Source organism: Acaromyces ingoldii (genome assembly GCF_003144295.1).
Source record: "Acaromyces ingoldii strain MCA 4198 unplaced genomic scaffold FA10scaffold_5, whole genome shotgun sequence".
NCBI lineage: Eukaryota > Fungi > Basidiomycota > Exobasidiomycetes > Exobasidiales > Cryptobasidiaceae > Acaromyces > Acaromyces ingoldii.
Genome location: NW_020290251.1, coordinates 697,697 through 717,252, shown reverse-complemented (window position 1 = coordinate 717,252; position 19,556 = coordinate 697,697). Strand labels below are relative to the sequence as shown.

Below are 19,556 nucleotides of genomic sequence, written 5' to 3'. Positions count from 1 at the left end.
TCAACAGCAATAGCTCTTTGAGCCTGCGGTCGCTTCACCAGATGATTCTCAGACTCAGAAGGCTCTATGGTGCCTGTGCTGTCGACATGCCATCTCGGGCGCATTGATCGTCCGCTTGCGGCTCAAATGGTCCGGAGTGTGTGCCAATAGCAGGAGAACGACTAAGCGACGATCACGGCGGTGCCTGGCAGTCCACACTCCTACATTTGTTGGTCTCTCGCCCACACACCTATGCCTGTTTCTTGTCAGGGCCTTTGCCCTGGCTTGCGACCTCTTTGAAAGATCGTATCATTCCCGTCTCATACAATCCGTGATGACAGCAACAAGCTCTGGTGAACAGGTGCGCCCTGTAGCATGACGGCGCTAAGCCTCCATGAGCGAATGCTACAGAGAAGTGGCGAACTATGCCGAAATGTTTTATTTCTCATCGGAGATCCATGCGACATAACCATTATCTCCCACTTTTCTCCTGTTCCTCCGACAACGAGTTGCTTCGCCCCGCTTGGTCACACGGCGTTCCATGGTCTCGAGCACGATCTCAGCTCTAAAACGCCCGGCCCCTCTAATTCAGACCTCGCTTGCGGAACTCCGGTCATGGAGTCGAGATGACAGCATTGCTGCTCTGTCACCCCGAACAGTGGCTCGCCTCCGGCTTATCCATGCAAGGTTGATCTCCAAGGGAGAAGTGTGCGGAGCTTCTGCTCTGGTTTCTTATGGTACAGTACATTGCTCTCAGCCCTTCTTGATTCTCTCCAGCAAGAGGCCCACTCGATTGCCAAGATTGGGCTGCCCACGTTCCCTGCCCCTTTTGCTTCCACTCTCAGCATTCCACTTGGCATCTCGATCCTGCCGTTGCTTCTTCCGTCCCTCTACGCTGACGCTCTTTGCTTCCTCTTTCTTCTTCAAAATTGTTGCACCTGCCGTTGAACCGCCTTTTATCCGACGCGCCGATTCGGCCTCTGCATTCTCATCCCTCGGTCCAGCACGCTTGGTCTCGGACGGGCCCAAGTCCCGGGCCCGCTTCCTCTTCTTTTCACGACTGGGGACCCCATCATTCGGTGCCGGTCCGGCCCTCGCAGCAGCCCTCGCCAGGTGGTTTTCTTCTTCCTCATCGTTCTGTGCCTTCTCTGGCGCAAATTTTCCCTCATCTCGATCCTCTAACATGGAAGAGTCCAGCGCAGTGTCGTGCTGCTTAGCAAGCTGACGATGGTACGCCTTTTTCACTCTGGCCTTTTCGATGAGATCCGCCTTGATTTTCTTGGCTGTCTTCAAAGTCAGCTGCACGACACTTCGCCTCCACGACATACTATGCAACATGTGCTGGCCAACTCACCTCGACCAAGGTAGGCACCATCGGGCGCATGGCTTGGGCCCACCTTGAAGCCGGCCTTGCCCTTGCCCTTGATGTTGCTACTTCGCTGTCCCAGGGCCGTGGAATTGGCGCCGCTCCCTTCCCTTCCCGATGCACTCTTGCTTCCCGATGCCCCTACCGGACCGAACGCCTTCTTCGTCCTATGCTTGACCACGCTGCTCTTCTTGCTCCGCTCGGGCGCCATCGTTGTGGTCCTTTGTCTGTTTATTAAGGTTGTTTCCGGGAGACATTTTGGTAAAAATTCAGAAGAATGTTTCGCACGTGACAAGCTTCTCCACAAGACACTGTGCCCTCAGCCGCCGCCCTTGGGCGTGCGTCAGCCAAGGCCTCAAAACCTAAGACAGTAGCGCAATGACGAGCACCGCATCATGCCAAGAAAAAAATCAGTGCACCGCCCGCCACTACCACTCGAACCTCAAGACGCCGTGATACGCGGGCGTGGATCCTGTCTTTCTTTGGCGCTAAAAACATCCAGGCACAACGGCGGGAGCCCGCGTACCCACAAATGTGTACTAGGCTCTACCTCTTCTATTACTACTGTCTATCAGGCGACTGTCTCGCCAAAAAAATCGCTTGTCTTGTCTTGCTCTGTCGGGAATTCACGAAAGACGCAGTACATGGAAGCGGTACGGTAGCATATGTGTCTATTTAATATAAGATGTGATGGGCACCTGGGATCTCTCCGGACCAGCTTACAACACCATCATGCCTGGCAATCACCCCCGTCTCGAGAGGTCAACGCTGACTTTCAACATCCTCTGCCTCGTTTTGGCCATCCTCGACTGGCCTGTAAACATCCTCAACTTCATCATCCCGCTCCTCGATGACGTATACTATTTCGACCCAGGCTACAATTACCGCTACAGCGGCAGCGATGGGAGCAAGGATCTTGCCGTCTCGGTTCTGGGCTTGATCTTTGTCATCGTCGCCATCTCACAGGCAGCCTTTCAATTCTGCCCTGTTGTCATCCACAGCATGGACCTAGACCGCAAGATCAGACCCCGGCTTCGTCTTCGGTGGCTTCTGGCTTACGCAAGTGAGTCTATGGCTGCTTTACTGCGTAATTATTGCTTCCTGCGGCTAACATCCCTCGCAATGAAAGTCATCGAAACCGTCTACCTGATTCTTACCGCGGCCTTCGGATTCAGTTACGCTGGCACGCGCTACACGTTTGAGCGTGGAGATCACTACAATGTTGGAGTGAGTCCTTGCCTGAGAGATAGCGAGGGTGAATCAGCTTGCGAGTGTCTGAACAGCAAGCAATTACACAGGACACAGTGCCATTCATCCCGCTCTCAGTCAGCGTCTTCCTCCAGATTTGCTCAGTGACCGGTGAGTTTCGCGGTGCATAAGTGCGTATGGCCACACGACTGAAGTACGTTTTCGATTCGAAAAGTCATCATTCTGTTTTACCGGCACGAAAAGAGGCGTCAGGCACGAGCAGGCGCGAACACCGTGGAGATGGAGGCGACTGCCACCAGCTACTCGCTCGACCAACACAGCAAACCGTATGCTCAGGTTTAGACAGTGCCCCATCCGCATAATTTTGGCACGGTTGAAATGAGAACTTAGTCACGTGTGTTGCTTCACAAAAAAAAAGTCTGAATTTTGGGTTTCCTCTTTGGCCATTGACGAGAAGACCAGGAGGCGAAGGTGAAGGTGAAGGTGAATGCTGCTGCAGCGGACAATCGCTCTCTCGCCGGCACCGTCGCAACTAGTCATATTCGCACGTCTTTGCGACAAACAGCGTCTGAACAGACGCGCTCTGTCCAGCACTCGTCCCAAGATGGCCCCCCGTCCAGTGCCCCTTGCACGTTCCGTCTGCGACTCGCTCGGCCTGTCTCCGTCGGAGCTGGCCTTTCGCGAGGGAAGCGCGACGATTGTGCTTCCATCGAAGGAGGCGGCCTTTTTGAATCCCGTTCAAGAGTTCAACCGGGACGTTAGCACGCTGGCTATTCGCGCTTGGTCCGAGCAGAAGAATGAGGAGAGGATGGAAAAGTACAAGCAGATCAACGTCAAGAAGATGGAAAAGAAGAGGAGGAAGCTCACTGCCGGAAGCGAAGCTGGTCCGAGCAGCAAGAAACTCAAGGAAGAAAACGGCAGTGCAGGTGTCAAGGCTGCAGAGGGAGAGATCATTGGTAACGTCGCGGAGGATGCCGCCGTTGATGAGGAGGACGACGAGGAAAGTGCGCCCGCTGCAGTAGAGGGCGACGGAGAGGGGCAGGACCTCATGGCTGGCTTCAGAAACTATCGCTTCACGCTGCTCGAAGCGCTCAGCGCGACGGGGCTACGAAGTATCCGGTATGCAAGAGAGATCCCTCTACTTAGGTAGGTGTGTCGAGGTCAGTAACCTCTCTCTTCATTTGCTGAATGACGAGATGAATGCAGAACCGTCATAGCAAATGACCTCTCCTCGTCGGCCGTCGTTGCCATGAAGCGGAATGTTGCTTTAAACTTTCCAGCTGGCAAACCGATCGAGGAGTGGGTGCCGACAAAGGAGACGTCAGCCAAACAAGTGGAGGATGAGGAGGCGGTCGCTCAAGATAATGGCAGCAGGGAAGCAGATGTCGCCACCCTCGGCGACTCTAGAGCGTCAGAAGGAGAAGCGAGTTTGAAATTCGCCAAAGAGAAAGCGGAAGCGGAAGCAGAGGCGAAGAAACCGCTTGAGGACAAGATTCACCCGCAGTGTAAGGTGCGAATCAACGAAGGAGATGCGATGTCGGTCATGTACTCGCACCGCGACGAGAAGAATCGTTTCGATGTGGTGGACTTGGACCCATACGGGAGCGCCTCGATCTTTATCGATGGTGCGGTCCAGTCTGTTCGGGATGGGGGTCTGCTCTGCATAACATGCACCGATCTGGCCGTCCTGGCAGGGTCGTCGTATCCCGAAAAGTGCTTCACTTCTTACGGCGGCACTACGACCAAAGCAGAGTTCAGTCACGAATTTGCACTCCGCCTTGTCCTCCATACTGTTGCCACGAGTGCAGCACGATACGGCCGGTACATTGAACCGCTCCTCTCACTCTCCATTGACTTCTATCTTCGAATCTTCGTTCGCGTCCATACCAAGCCGCTTGAGGTCAAGAAGCTACCCAGCAAAACCGGCCTTGTCTACACATGCACCGGCTGCCAAAATTGGGCCGAACATCGAATGGGACGTGTGAGCAACGTCGATGGGAGAGAAAAGTTCCACCCAAGTCAGGTCCCTCAGGTTGGATCAAGCTGCAGTGAATGCGGGTCGCGATACCATGTAAGTTGTGACTCTTTACTTTCTCAGAGTTGCGCACTTAGCTGACGAGTGGTCTTTCGCAGACGGCTGGACCAATGTGGCTAGGACCGCTCCACGATCGAGAGTTTTGCTCGAAGATGCTTGAGATCCTAGACCGAGCACCAGAGCGCTTCGGGACAAGCAAACGGATTCACGGCATGGTTGGGACTGCGGCTGATGTGAGTCCTCTTCTCCTTACCCTCTCTGATCGTGTTCTTCAGCCAGCTAAAGGATCTTGCCAAATTAGGAACTCGAGGCGCCCTTCTACTTCACCCCTGCAAAGGTGGCTAGCTTCTTCCACTGCACCTCTCCGCCCCTTCAGAACGTCGTTTCGGCTCTGCTCAAAGCTGGTCACGCCGTCTCGCGCTCCCACACGATCCCAGGATCCATCAAGACGACGGCAGCGCGCAGCGTCGTGCAGGACATCATCCGGAGCTGGGTCAAGCTCCACCCCGTCTCGGAAAATAAGATCAAAGAGGGTAGCCCGACGAAAGCATTACTGGAGAAGAAGCCAGAGAGGGAGTACGACGTCTCGGAACCCTTCCATGCCGAGACAAGCGCACTTTTGCAAGGTAGCAGGGGCGGGCAGGGAACGCGATACCAGATGAATCCAACGAGGGAGTGGGGTCCGGGCACGGCGGCGAGGACAACAAAGGCGTCAAGCAACAAAAGGGAGGAAAAGAGCGACGACAGCAACGGCCTTTATCGTGGACCTCGATGAATGCTCTCATGCACTGTTGTATAATATAAACAGCGGCCACTTGATCCAATGGCAGGAAAAGTGAAAAGGCCCATGCGATTGTGATGCTCAAATGTCGTTAAGTGGTCGTCTCGAGTCGTTACAGTGAACTTTTGATGGGGAGTGAGGGTCAAGGTCTTGAAGTTAAGAAGAAGAGCCAGTCTGACTGGGTGAAAAAGAGGAGAATCCAGGATCAATACAGAAAATTGTTCAACGGCCAGCCTGTCTGGCCATCCTCTGTAGCAGATATAGCGAGCCATTCTTGGTTCTTGTGCCTCCCGCACCGCCCATGCCTTTGGCAGCAGCCCCACGACCGCTACCACGTTCCCCTCTGCCGCCTCTGCCGCCACCTGCTGAGCCTGACGATGCAGATGACTGGGCCACAGGCGGCAAAAACCCATGCATCTCCGCCCGATGTCGCTCCTCCGCTGCAATGCACTCTTTCCACAGCTTGTCCGATACGCCGCGCGTCTTCAACGGACCAGGGAATTCCTCTTTCTTGTCCTTGACATCACCTGCATCGGATGAGAGAGCTTCGCCGAAGAGCCGATATGTCTGATCCGTCAGACTCTGCCACTTGGATGACTTTCTTGGTGGCGAAGCGGACGAAGTAGCGGGCGGAATCGTTGCCGACGTGACCCTGCCGATTTGCGATGAGGCGGGTGCCTCTGACAACCTTTCGCTTCCTCGGGTCCTGCCGAGCTGTTCTGTGCTCCTCGTCCTTCTCGCCCAATTGGACGCAGTCTCCTTTGGGAAAGAAGACTCTCTCGGGAATGGTGCGTCGTCGTCGTTCGAACCTGTCTCGAGCCGATCATCTTCCAAAGCCTTATACCCCGCCGTCTCTGCGACGCCTTTGCTCTCTTCTTCTTCTTCTTCTTCTTCTTCTTCCGCAAAGGGATCTGGCTCCTCAATCCCGCTCTTGTGTGTCCACTTGAGCTTGATGGGATCAAAGACCATGTCGCCCACAATTCGCACCCCACCTGGACTTTGTCCATCGGCCGATTGTGGGCTGCTTTTCGACAGCAGTCTCGTTTCCAGCGTCATGGGCCGTTGTGGGGTCTGCTGATCCGGCTGCCCAGACCACAATGATTGCGTGATGGTGCCCTGCATGATAGTACTTGCAGAGAGTGGCGACAGCTGCGTGATGAGAGCGGGTCTCGCGCTGGACTGGAGCGCATTGTCAAAGTCTTTCATCTCGCGTTCATTTCCCTCCCATTGCTGCCGGCTAGGGTTCCATCGCATATCGCCTACAATGCGAGGTCCCATGCTAGCGCCGGCCAAGTTGCGAATCAGATATGGCTGCTTCTGCTTCTTTCGAGAGCTTCGTCTGTTGCGCCCTGGACGGGTATGAGTGTTTGCTGTCGAAGCTGTGCCGTCCGACGGTGTCGTATTTTGCTTGCGGCCAGACGCTGCTGTCGGGCTCGCGCCCGCAAAGGGTGACTGAAGATGTTTCTGCCCAGGGGCCTGGGTACTGGTGGCCGCTCCCGTCGATCGACTGGATGAAGATCCGTAAGACCGGTCGATGTTTGTCGTGGGAAGATCATCGAATGAATCAAGCTCTCGTCCATCGCCGTAGGGACGTGCTCTTTTTGGAAGCCGCATCAGCTTTGGAGTAGCCATAGGCTGCACTGATAAATCTCCAAGCGAGGAGATGGTGGGGCTATCCGTCAAACTTTGCTTCGCTCGAGAGGCATTAGTGGGCATAGTGTAACGCTTGACGCTCGAATGGCCCGCAGGAGCTCGACGTTTTGCCCCCGCTCCCTCTTGCTGGAAAGAGCTCGGCGTTGATGGACGCGCCGGGGCGCTGGACGAGCCATCAATGGAGTCTGCCCGCGATGGCGCGCGCACGGGCATGGAGGAGCGAACCGATGGTGGCGAGGGCTTCGCCCCTCTCGGTGCAGGCGAACTTCGCTCCTGCACAGTGCTAACGCTACGGCCCACATTCGTCGATACTGGAGCCTTCCTCTCGATGGCCGGACTGATTGGGCGCCTCGCGGCAGAATTGGCTCGTGTCTCCTCGTGACTTTTCATAGCCCGGGCAGAAGTACCTTGCGCTTGCCCGCCGCCATGGCTATATGCAGAAGGCGCTCTTGGTGGCGTCGGGCGACCCATACCCTTCAGCATCGCTCGAGGAGCCGTAGGGATCGAGGGCGAGGGCGCAGATTGTGGAGATGTTTGGCGAGCTTGTTGGCGCAGCTTGTACCGGAGGCTCTTGGCTTTGAGACGGCTGGGCGATAGATCCATATCATCGGTAATGACAAGGCCTGCAGCAATATCATGGTCCGAGGTGTCTGGCTTGAGATGCCTGCCTTGAGTCTGAACGAACCCTTTCCCTCTCCGAGCATCGAGAAGAGCCTCAAGCCTCGCCGACACCGCCAACGCTGTTTCTGCCGTCTTTCCCTTGCCGCGATCGCTTTCTCCAAAAATGTGGTCTGGGAATTCGAGGCCGTCTAGCATATCCTCGCCTTCAAGCGCCCCTTCCTCCGCATCAGTACTCGCCCCGCTGGCCGACGGACTGCTGGCTCCTATGCGGCGGTTTACAGCGAGACTCTTTGCTTCGTCCCCACTGTCCCACAATATCCTCTGTTGCTGATCCAACCCTCTATCCGTCGGCTTCTTAATCATGGCAGGGCTGAGCGACAAACGCTGAACCTCGGGGGCCAGGACAAAGTCTGCTTCATCGCCTCCTTGACCCTCCCAGTCGGGGCGTCCGGGTGACTTCGACGTTATGGACACGGGAAAGTGACCGGTTCGAGGAGGCGACATGAGTGAGGAGGCGTTTGAAGACGTCGAGGAGGAATAAGCTCCTTTCTTCGAGGGTGTGGAGGGACCAGCATGTGAGCTCGGCATCCCCTCTGGATCCGTCAAGCCCAGCGAATCTGAATGGGTGCCCTGGCTGGTGCCTTCGCTCACCGAGCCTATCGTCGAGCCGAGGCTTGGCGTGCCCGTCTCAATATCGCTTGCAAAGCTAGCAGGTCGACGAAGCAGTCGATTGGGAAAGACGTCCGGGATCTCAAGGTCTTCGTCCCAGTCTCCTCCTCCCTCCATATCGACCCTCGGGGCCAACTTGCTGTTAGTAAAATTCGAACGACCCAGCTGCGTGACTGTCCCGGCGAACTCTGCAAGTCCGTCAGCATTCGGACTTTCTGTACTTGCATTCCGTTTCGCAGCCGAAAGCTGAGCAAGCTGAGCCAAGGTGGATCCTGCCACCGAGGAGAGCTTGATGGTCTCGACCTGATCCTCGTCTACATCCCCATCTACGTTTTCGTCGCCGAAGTCTGCATCCCAATTGAAGCCCCCCTCTTCGCCCCTCGCCAGAGAAGACGACGCTGGTGCACGTTCGTCGTCGAGGAGACCCACTGATCGCCCGAGGAGGGACGATGATCGCTCGCCAATTTCCTCGTCATTCTCGCTGAAGTCGAAATCACCATCCTTGTCCCAGTCTTCGAGTGGTGGCGACATAAGGATTGATGCGGCCGGCGCCGAGGCTTCCGATGCTGCTGGAGCAACCGCTTTTTCCTTTGTCTCCATTGCGATGAATACGCCTGTTTCTGTCGATGCCTGCCGTCCACTCTCAGAGTGACATTCTTGTTGCTGCAGCAGTCGTCGCTTTCTCGTTGCTCATCTCGCGCCCATTGTCGTTACGCACACGTCGGCGAAGCTGAAGGCGAACGCGGGAAAGGCGTGCCAGACGTCACTTGATGTCGAGGTGATGGCGGCAGCAGAGTTCAACCGAGCTCAAGGGAGAATATGAAATCCAGCCAAAAAGGGAAGGAGATGGCGATGTCGCTGGAACGTTGAGCTAGCCTGGCACCTGCCTAGGTGGTGGGTGGATGGCGCGTGTCGGGCGGGGGAAAGGCGTCGGCGCGGCCAGTTTTACTCTAAGGTTGAAATTTGGACCAAGCCAAAACAAACTTTCCCCTTGTTTCGCCAGGCCAGGCCAGGCCAGGCGTCTATCGTGTTGGTGGACGATCCTGACGAATACACTACTTTGCCTTTGCGGAGCTTTGTTGATCATTCGGGCATGTTCAGCTCCATCTCTCTACTCCATCACACAGATGGACAGAATCCTACGATCTTATGGTGTACCGAAAGGCAATCTGAGGTATTAACAGCGGAGCTCCCATTCTGAGCACACACCTTGGACTGCAACAACTGCATTTGCTGATATGGGGCAGGTCCTTGATCGCACGTCCCAGCCAGTGGCAAACATAAAAAACGATCACTGAAGAAAGTAACTTCATGGAGCTCTTCGTTGGGCGGGAAAGGGAGAGATGTGACGCGCCAAAAGGGCGACTGCTTGGAAAAGGAGGCGGTGCTCTAGCCCAGAAAAGGGCGTGGCGCGTGCGAACGACGGGCGTTCCTTTTGCTTTCTGTGGCCTAGATCAAAAGAAGGGCTTTTGCCATTGCTCATCGCCATTCCTTTTCTCCGACCCTCTTTCTTTCCTTCTTTTCTTTCTCGCTACCACGCTGTCATTCTTTCTCATCAGTCCTGTTGGCGCTCGGCACCGGATCGGGAGGCCATCAGCTGGCTGTCAGACCCTTATTCGCATGGGCGGTATCCCCTGCTCTACACGGCACGTCATGCTGTAGTCAAGTCAACGGGCCCTGTTTACAATGTCCGAACAATACCCTTGGCTGGAACGATCAGAGGCGCCAGAGCCCTCCAGGGCGTTTGACTTCTGGTCGGGAACTGGCAACGGGTCTTCACCAGCGAGTGAGAAGACTACGACCTCGAAAGCGGCTGCAACGACTCCCCGGCGGCCGACCGCAGCTCTGCAAGCAAAAGGGCAAACGTCGACACGAAATGCCGACTTCCAGGGCAGAAGCAACCGGCACCAACGGGGCACCGAATCGAGCTCGGCTTCGTTCTCAAGTGTAGGCTCAGGCGTGAGCATAGCACGCAAAGTAGGGCAACCCCTCGACACGATGGATGGAGAAGGTGCAGCGGGAGGGGCGTCTAGCGCCGCTGCTCTTGATTCAGGCTACCAGAGCGAAGGAGGTATTTCGATTCCCGGCAGCTTTACAAGGAGCGCGGGCATTCTTGATGTTGGTGACCTCAGCGATGAGGAGGAGGGAGAAGACCTAGACTTCGACCTTCACGATTCGGCGTTGGTGGAAGAGAGAGCATTGAGGTTGCATATACCCACGTCGCAACCCCAAAAGTATAGAGCGGAAGAACGTACGACTCCTCGCCCGAAGAAGATGACTTCCATGTTCCTGGACAGAGTGGATGGCAGTGAGAAGCGAAACGGGGAATACGAGTCGAGGGAAGAAGAAGAATCGGAAGAAGAGGAGGAGAACGACGACTCGGGGCTCTTTTGGGACGATGAGTTCAATGACCGAGGACGTGAAGAGCAAGGGCACAGAGGTGTCGATGCCCCTTTACGAGCGGAAAAGGAGCGTCTCAAGCTCCACGATCAGTTCTCGCACACTACGAAGACGTGGTCTGGCTCAGCGAGACAGGCAGCTGCTTTGGCGGCCAAGGAGCTGCCTGTGACCGACCCCTTCGACTCACCGAGAAGCCTTCCTGGAGCGTCTCTTTCGCTCTCACTCCCTGGCGAAGAAAGTCCAATTGCCAATTTTCGTAAGGGCAAGGGTCCCGCAGTATCAGCGCCCTATCCGGGCGTCAGCGAGAGCTGGGACGACGACTTTCTCTTTCAGGATGACGGCTCCGTCAAGGGAGAGTCGAATGCATCGAAGAAGTCAAAGACATCGCTGCATCTCACATCCTCGGATGATGAAGGCGATCAAGATCTGGAATCCTGGGATGCTCAATTTGCAAGGGAGCAGCGCCAAGAGTCAAGCTTGAAACGTCCATCGCCTGGGCGCCGGTCACCCGTTGATTCGATTGAAAATTGGGACCAGGACTTCCACAGCGATCTGCAATACCAGACAAAGAGGACGTCGATGGTTTCTCAAGCGTCAAGAGCATCCTCGAAGAGCAATCTGACCGATCTTTCGGCTAGACTAGCTCTCCAGTCGGACGTGAGCTCCTTGCCAGGGAGTGGGTCCGATGCCAGCCACCGGTCGCCTTCATCATCTACAGGCGCACACTTGGAACCACCGCAAAACACGGTCAATGTCAGCAGAGGTGAAAGTGGCAGGTCAAGATTGAAGAGCAGATGGCTAGGCAGTCCCAAAAAGTCCCGCAAGCAAAACACGCGGCAACAATCGGGCAGCGAGACCGAGACGGAGGCGGAGAGCATCTCGCCCGGCGCTCGACATTCCATCGGTGGCACCGAAGATAAATTACCTTCGGACCCCATGGCGTTGGCGTCCCGAGAAAGGAGGAAGTCGAAGTCGACGAGCAAGATAGCGCAGCAGCTTCAGCGTGTCTCGATCGACATTGGGCAAGCTCGCAAGTCTGGTCAATACGAGGAAGAGACGTTACAAGAGCCAGCGGACTCGTCCAAGTCATTTTGGCGCCGATCTCAAGACGGTCAGAGCAATATCGGCGGCCTCTGGAGCTCAGCTTCCAGTCGGCCAAGCGTAAGTCGGGGAAGCAGCGACAAGTCAATACGACGGGAGCGGACGAGGAGCGACAGCGATGGTGCAAGCTCTCCGCCATCATCGCCGCGAAGACGCCTGTTTGGATTGAGGACTTTAGTGTCACCTCCAATCAGTGGCGCGCCTCGTGTCCAAGGAGTATCACTTGACGACGATCGCTCAAGCTCCACGGAGGAGAGTGCATACAGCACCATCGACACTGCCTTGTCGAGAGCATCCACTGGGAAAGAGCAAAAGAAGAAAAAGTCGCATGGTCCGAGCTTATCGCTGAGCTTCGGCTTCAATTGGGCCCAGCGGTCGCAGAAAGACTTGTCTTCTGGCCTGACGCAGCGTCTACCGTCAGCTGTTTCCTCTTCGGCTTCTATTTCGAGCACAATCGCCCAAGTGGGGCGATCCTCCGACCGACCGAGCACCCCGGCGCAGATCAGCTCGATTGATGACGCGTCGCAATCTTTACGTTTCAGCGACGAGCGACAAAGAACACCTGTCCGTAGCAAGGCGCCAGAACAGCGCTCGAACGCAGGCAGCCCTGGAGTCGCAATTGATGCTCCGCAATTGCCAAGCCGACCCTCGAGGGAGAGTATCCGGCGCGCCACTCCACGAAAGAGGGTTCTCTCGACAAAAGGAAAGGAGAAAGAGGAAATGGCGACATCAGTTCGAAGAATAAACAGCACCGCCAACTCGACTACCGCGAATGCAGAGGGCCGAGATACAAGTCAAGACAGCATGGTAGGGCCACAACGAGCTGCGCCATCGAGCTGGGCTATGTACGAGGCTCGATCGTTCTCGAGTTCCACCAATGGAACAACGGCGGCAAGTGCGACTGGGTCTAGCGATCGAAGGACAAGCGGTGGCAGCATGACGGGTAACGAGACGGAAGCTACCACCATCTACAGCTCTGGCAATGGTTCGCCATCGAGCATGCGCCTAGCTTTGGAGGGAAATGACTCGTCGCAGCTTCGAAGCCCAATCTCAAGGAAACCGAGGAGCGAGACGGAAGCACAGCAGTTGGAGTCTGCCACTCCTCCTCCTCCTCCTCCTGCAATTGATGCAGCGAAGGCTCGCACTACAGGACTCACGACCAAGACCGTTGATGCGAAGGAGACAAACGTGACTACCACTTCTCTCCAGTCAGAAGAAGGTCAATCCACGGTTCGTCCGCTTGTGCAGCACCCACCTCCTACAAGACGCAATTCGCTAGGCGATCTAAAGATCCCTTCAAGAATAAGCAAGGCTCAAGACAATCTCAAGGCAAATATCGGCCACATAAGAGATTTTGCTGCTGGCGTCGAGGGTAAGTTTCATTTGAATAGACTCTGGAGACATCTACTTATCTTGAGCACCGCAGAGCTCAAGATATACCGGCAAAAGTATGCGGAACTTTTGGATAGCCTCCTCGATCGGGAACAAGAGGAAGTGATGCGATCTCCAATAGAATCGACGCCCTCAGCTTTCGACGATACTGAGATGCTTTATGCGCTGGAAGACAGATACGCGGCGTGGTGGGAGTGTGCCGATGTACTCATGGCACTGGGGGAGGGGCGAAGCGAAACAGACAAGGAGGCTTCGGTGGCGACTCTAGAGCAAAACACCATGGCAAGGGAGCGACGCATTACCTTGGAGACGCCTTCGCAAGCAAGAAGGTTCTCACAAGTCGGAGCTCGTAGGCAAGAACAACTTCGGGAGGTTGCCTTAGATGGCCTCGACCATGTCCTCGGCGACGGTCAGTCGACTGTAAGGAGGCAATCGGGAAGTCGGACCACCAGTAGCCGTGCTTCTTCGACCTCGAGGAGTGTGAATCCGCAAAGAGAGCTCGATATCTTGTCAGCCATGCTTGCAGGCGCCCCTCCCGAAGAATTGTCGTCGCCTCTCAGCAGCACTCATCGCGAACCTTCCTCGAGGACAAGAGCCTCTCCGCAGGCGCAGTCACGTCATTCGTCAGTCTCAACGAATAACATTGCCTCAGTGCCATATCAAGCACCACCAGTCATCAACTTTTCCACTGAGTCCATCGACAGACCGTGGCGCGACACCGGCCGAGGCAAGCTTAGGCACACTGGGCGTAGCGGCTTGAATGGTCTGATGGAGCTGCTGCGCGCATTTAAGCTGCCTTCTACGGCTTCCAATGAATACGCCAATCGGCTCGCGGACGCCAGCATGTCGCAATTGTCTCTCGCTCCAGGCGCAAACGTCATGCTCGACATTTCACGGCCGCAGACGTCTCTAGACGATTACCCTAGCTCGCAGCACGGAACAGGAAACGCAGACGGAAAGAAGAGATCCATTTTTGGAAAGTCGAGCGTCGGCCACTCGCCTGCGAACACAGACAACCTGTCGAGTCGACAGCACAAGCACTTCAGTTGGAAAGGGTTTACTACAACGTCTTCGAATGCTGTTCCAAGCTCGTGGATTCCGAGCCGGACTCGACGACCCAGCACGGCGTCGACCCGCAGCAGCTTTGGCGAGTCGATCATTGATGGCAGCATCGACAGCGACTGGACTCAGGCTGATATAAGCCATGGAAGCAGCCAGCATCGCGAATCGGACGAACTTGTTGCGTCACCCTCGCCTCCCCACGACGCCAACACCGTCCGACGAAGGCTTGTCTCACTCTCCGAAGACAATCCGCATCCACAGAAGACCGGGCCTCACCTTGCGTTTGGACAAAAAAGATCCTTCAGTGAAGCGGCACCGACTCAGCCACTTCCATCGACGTCAAGCGGCGCTCTCGTCAGCACACCCGATCGACAAATTTCCATTGCTCAAGCTGGGCTGCCACGACAACCTTCTACCCGCAACCCGCTCTTAATGGCTGCTCGCCAGCAAGGAAGCACTGGAAGCCCCTCCAGACCAGAATTTAACACTCGCTCTGTGTCAGAATCACCCCGTTTGACTCCATCGAGCTCTCAGCAGAGTGGCTTAGCCGACCTGCCCACTTTTCCGTCGCCTCGTCGCACCAGAGTTGTCGTTCCACCGCGTCCCTCCTCCTCGCGAAGCGGCTTCTCAACATCGGAGTACAAAACTGTCTCTGGCGCCAGTATTATGGAATCGAGCGGCGACTCCGTCTATTCCATGACGACTTCTTCCACCTCGAACACCGGCAATGCTGTGCGTGCACAATCGCCATCGGGCGAAAGCGCTCGGTCGGTATCTCGAGTCTCGATGGCTACACAACAGGCAAAGCAGAAGGACCGCAGTCAAAGTACCACTGGCAAGCCTTCATCAGTGGGCGCATCGTCGGGCGCTGCAGCTGCTGCTGCAGCTACCTATCGGAAATTGGCCCTCCAACCCGAAGCAATTCCGAGCTTGCTGTCATACATGCACGCTACCAGAAATCACTGTCGTCAAAGCATCGAGCAGCTCGAGCGTATCAATGCCGGTCGGGGCCAAAGCGCATCATTGCCATTCAGCAAGTCAACGATTGCTATTGGCAGTGTCTTGCCGAAGTCCTCCGCGACAGATCAAGCTCGAGGTGCAGAACCACTATCTCTATCCTCGTCACGGCCGCCATCTTCCTTCCGATCACCACCGAGTGCTATCACTTTCGACGAGAGGTCAAAATCGGCGGCACGCGAAGCGCACAATTCAGTTGACTCGCAAACGACGATCAGAGGCAACAAGGGCATATTCTCCTCTTTCAGTGCGGGCGATTCTGCCGAAAACATGAGGCTCGGCAGTTCGGTCATGATGAAAACGAATACGCCTTTCCCGATGACTTCTGAACCTGTGGTCTCGGGTCCGGCTCCTCCGCCGCCGCTTTCGACTTCACCGTTGGCTCACACTGGTGCCGCATCGTCTTCTGACTCTTCTACTCTGCCCACGGCAAACACCGCTTCTCCAGCAACGAAAGCATTCTCTCAACCGACCACGCAACACCAACGAAGGCCCTCTCTACTACCTAATCGCTTTTCCTCGTCTTCATCGTCAAAAAGAAGAGGAGAGTGAGCCTTCGACTACCCTTGTACCACTAGATACCACTCCTAATTATTTCCCAGGCGCACGTCATTCGAGATACTCTCTTTTTGAGCAGATGAATCGGGTGACACGGTACTTCTTGGTGATTCAAACAAGAGAGGAGGACGATAGAAGTACATGAAAGCGATGCGCAAGAGACATAGCTTGAGAGTGGAAAGGTCGTTAGAGTACGTTTAAGCCTAAGAATGAAAAGAAAAAGATGAAGAAAGCCTTAGCTCGTAAAAAAGTCATTTACAACGAAGCGGAGACGAAGGCGGCGGAGGTGGTCCTGGAAGCGTGCGACGTCAAACCCAACTTCTTTTCCCCAGTGTCCGAGGATGTAGCCTTTGACCCTTGCTGACCTTGTCGCTCTGCTACTCCGTCTCCCTCACGCGCACCGATGACTGGCGTCGTTGCACCCGTCGTCAGTCCGCCACCTTCTTCTCGTTCTCCGACGAGGCAAACGAGAACCGAAATGTCGTCGTGCTTGCCTCCGACGTAGTGCAGGCCCTCTTCCATGGCCCTCTGTTGGAAGGGCGAAGAGATTGCTCTCCCGTCCTCTGAGACGGCCTTGGCCCTTGAGCACAGCGCCTCGCTCACGAGCTGTGGGCTAAAGGCAGACTCCGCAGGCGAGACGGTAGAGTCTTGCAGGCCATCGCCTTGCTGTTGCTGTGGCAAGAATCGGAGAACCTCCTCGATGATGTCCTCGTCGAAGAGATTGTCCATCAAGCCATCCGATCCAACGACGATGATATCGCCTGCTTCGACTCGCACCGTCCACCTTCCCGCATCTCTCCTCGGCTCGTCCCATTCAGGTTCTTGTTCATCGCTCTCTTCTTTAGCCTCCGTCGTTGGACCAGCCCCTCCGCCAACTGCACCAGCACCTTCCGCTTCCCCCTCTGCTGCCGCGTGACCCTTGACGCCCGCTGCCGCACCTCCATCGATCGATGAGGACGACGACGAGCCCGGCTCGTCTTCGACATCATCATAGTCTTCCATTACCGAAGAAGAGTCTCGCCCCTTTTCCTGCGCCGCTCCTCTCGCTTTATTCGCTGCTTCGGTTCTCTTCTTCACACTCTGCGTCGTATCACCCATCATGCCGAGCTGTACCGGAAAGTTGAAGCTGTGCTGCTGCTCTGTGCTCCTGAAGAGCAGATCGCCCTGTCGAATAATAAGCAGCACGCAATCGCCCACGTTTGCAATTCGTAGCTCATCGCCCCGCAAGAGAGCAATGAGCGCCGTCGAAGAGCCCAAAATTCCCTCGCGTCGAGATGCCCGTACACATCGTTCCCATGCCCGATGCATGACTTCGACGGGGTCAACAGAGCCCCACGCATGCAGCAATGAGCCATTGTCGGCGGCGAGCTCGGCAGCCGACAAACCGTCGTAGCGCGAGAGTTCCACGGCGCAGAAATGCATCAGCAGCCTCGAGAACAGGGCGGGATCCGCTCCGGGTCGAGACGCCCATCCACCGACTCCGTCTGCGACGCCCAGCGAATCTGGGCGGAGAAAGTAGGCGTCCTCCCCCACCTGAACACTCCGCAACCGGTCTTTGATGATGCGACCGTCTGAGTCTCGGATCGCCATCTTGCTTGGGGACCCCGTCGGCGGTGATTGTTTCGTTTTCCCACTGGCCGACCTCCTCGCGCCGTAAGCATGGTACGACAGGACCTCGCTTCCTTCGGCGGTACTTCCTCCACTCAATGCCATGCTGAGCGCATCCTCGCCCGACATTGGGCGATGTATGCGAGATCCCTTCCCATCGGCCGATGGAGTCTGAGGCCCCGCCAAGAAATCGGCGGCAGCATATAGCATATTTGTGGCCGCCTTCACCTTGCTTGTTGCCACCTCCTCATGTCCTGGCGTTTCTCTTCCTTCGCCGGTGCTTTTCGCACCCTGAGACGCCGACGGATTCTTGCCGTTTCGGATCGAGCTAAGCGGGTGTCTCTTGGGAATGCCGTATGCCCCATGCTCAAATGTGAAGTCATGTCGCTTGGAGCTCCTGGGCAGTTCAAAAGACCGAGCCCAGTGCTGCGATGGCAGACCAGGCTGACCGGCTTGATGGCCGTGCGATGACGATCCCATCCCAGCCGTCGATGAGGCCAAGTTGGCGCCATTGCTGCTGGAAGAGGAAGAGCCAGACGACGAAGAGCTAGCCTGATGCACGAGCGAAGGCCCATCGGCACCGTTCGAAGACGAAAGCGAGTTAGAGAGGCCTACCTCTGAACTCGTTGTCGTCGCCAACTTATTGCCGCCGCTACGAGGGAGCGTAATGTCAGGCCCTTGAGCATTCGAGGTAAAGTTGGTGTCGAATGGGCTGGGACTAGGCGAAGGTGATCCATTGCTTGGCGAACTCGACGAAGAGGAAGAGGACGCGGTGGTAGTGGAGGAAGAAGGCGCGAAGAGGACGTCTTCGGCAGCACTGGACGATGTCGGGAAATAGTCTTTGGCGGGCGCCCAGCCCGATCCTGCCTCTGCCCCTCCCGCTGAACCGGCCCCTGTCCCGGCACTGGTGCCACTTTGCTGCATAGCCCCCATCATGAGGCTGACAAAGAGCTCTTCAAGCTTCTCTCTGTCCGATGACGAGGGCAGAGAAGAGTCAGGCGCCTTCATCTTTCCCTTTTCGCGCCTTCGCCGCTCGACTTTGGACGATGTTCGAGCAGCAGAAGTCTCAGCTGCGTCCGTCAAAGCCTTGGTAGCATTGGCGGCAGCAGCAGCAGCAGCGGCGGCGGCGGCGACAGCAGCAGATGAATTCTGGTGAGCTTGCGACCAGAGATGAAGGGCGGCCCGATGCGGTCTGGGCGCGATGAGCTGAGGCGTCTGCATGTTCCTGAGCAAGCTGCTACTCGACAGAGGAAGCATGCTCGAAGAAGACGAGAAAGTCGTCGGCGCAGTATCGTAGCGAGGGAGAGAGAAGTTGGCAGCGACGGCGGCGGCGGCGGCCGACTCGAGCGCTTCGGTCACCTCAGCGGTCTGGGGCCCGTAGAAGGGAGCGCTGACAGCACCAATCGAGGCAAGATGCTCCACCGAGACGCTGGGAGGGTGCCCGCCAAGCGTCGTCGCTTCGGCAATGGCATCAAGAGACGAGAAGGAATCGCGGTGTCTTCTCGACGACGAAGATGACGTCGTCAGGGCAGAGGATGAGGCCGAAGATGAGGTTGAGAGCGGATGGTGTTTTGCCAAGAGCGTGACCCTCCCCGACGACGAGGCCGTGGCGCGCGCCCAGAGGCTGTGATTTGGTAGCTTTGACATCTTTGACACTCTCTCTCTTCAGCCCAAAGAGACGGTGCACCTAAGCCTGGCCTCGGCCAGCTACCAGCAAAGCCGCGGGTTCGGGGAGTGTTCCGGGGTTGAGAAATTCGATATCTCACTTCGCTAGTGCTGCTGCCACTTGTCGATCGTCGCAGCCGTTCCCACTCTGCCTCTTGTTCGCCTCGTCGCAAGCAGGGCTCATGCGACGGGCTAGCGTGAGCTCGTCGTCGAAAGCCAAGGTGGGTAAGGGCAGCCTTCGCGATGGGGCGGCGTCAGCCGGTTATCGACAAAGGAGCTAGAGGGCTGAATTCCTTTCTTTGGAGATTGGCTGGGTTTTGATGTAGCTTAGCGACAGTGCCGCGCGGGCGCGCGCGCCTTAGGAAAAATCCGGAGGTTGAGCAGATCGGATTGGGAATCAAACGAAAATATAAAGGAAATTCAGCGTTAGCCCTCTTTGG

At 56.2% G+C, this 19,556-nt stretch overlaps 6 protein-coding genes across 6 annotated transcripts; 3 read left to right on the top strand and 3 right to left on the bottom strand.

Moving 5' to 3' along the window:
* Positions 1–475: 475 nt before the first annotated feature.
* Positions 476–1,560, bottom strand: FA10DRAFT_268512 (hypothetical protein). The gene is made up of 2 exons (XM_025522364.1): positions 1,334–1,560; positions 476–1,262 (listed from the first exon to the last, which is right to left on the bottom strand). The coding sequence occupies exons 1-2, from the start codon at positions 1,554–1,556 to the stop codon at positions 733–735; spliced, it is 753 nt and encodes a 250-aa protein (XP_025375508.1). The 5' UTR covers positions 1,557–1,560; the 3' UTR covers positions 476–732.
* A 515-nt stretch (positions 1,561–2,075) lies between these two features.
* Positions 2,076–2,959, top strand: FA10DRAFT_268510 (hypothetical protein; the record flags this gene model as incomplete). The annotated part of the gene is made up of 4 exons (XM_025522363.1): positions 2,076–2,408; positions 2,475–2,572; positions 2,644–2,704; positions 2,769–2,959. Coding segments are annotated over 4 exons (620 nt in total), but the record flags the coding sequence as incomplete, so codon positions are not given.
* A 45-nt stretch (positions 2,960–3,004) lies between these two features.
* Positions 3,005–5,434, top strand: FA10DRAFT_268509 (N2,N2-dimethylguanosine tRNA methyltransferase). Its single transcript, XM_025522362.1, has 4 exons — positions 3,005–3,700; positions 3,761–4,625; positions 4,688–4,822; positions 4,891–5,434. Exons 1-4 carry the CDS (start codon positions 3,159–3,161, stop codon positions 5,362–5,364), a joined length of 2,016 nt encoding a protein of 671 aa, XP_025375506.1. The 5' UTR covers positions 3,005–3,158; the 3' UTR covers positions 5,365–5,434.
* FA10DRAFT_268508 (hypothetical protein) lies at positions 5,355–9,224 on the bottom strand. The gene has a single exon (XM_025522361.1). The coding sequence runs from the start codon at positions 8,911–8,913 to the stop codon at positions 5,593–5,595; it is 3,321 nt and encodes a 1,106-aa protein (XP_025375505.1). The 5' UTR covers positions 8,914–9,224; the 3' UTR covers positions 5,355–5,592.
* A 542-nt stretch (positions 9,225–9,766) lies between these two features.
* On the top strand, positions 9,767–15,922 carry FA10DRAFT_159769 (hypothetical protein). The gene has a single exon (XM_025518148.1). It carries the CDS (start codon positions 10,000–10,002, stop codon positions 15,835–15,837), a length of 5,838 nt encoding a protein of 1,945 aa, XP_025375504.1. The 5' UTR covers positions 9,767–9,999; the 3' UTR covers positions 15,838–15,922.
* On the bottom strand, positions 15,921–19,500 carry FA10DRAFT_268506 (protein serine/threonine phosphatase 2C). Its single transcript, XM_025522360.1, has one exon. The coding sequence runs from the start codon at positions 19,096–19,098 to the stop codon at positions 16,099–16,101; it is 3,000 nt and encodes a 999-aa protein (XP_025375503.1). The 5' UTR covers positions 19,099–19,500; the 3' UTR covers positions 15,921–16,098.
* Between the last annotated feature and the right edge of the window lie 56 nt (positions 19,501–19,556).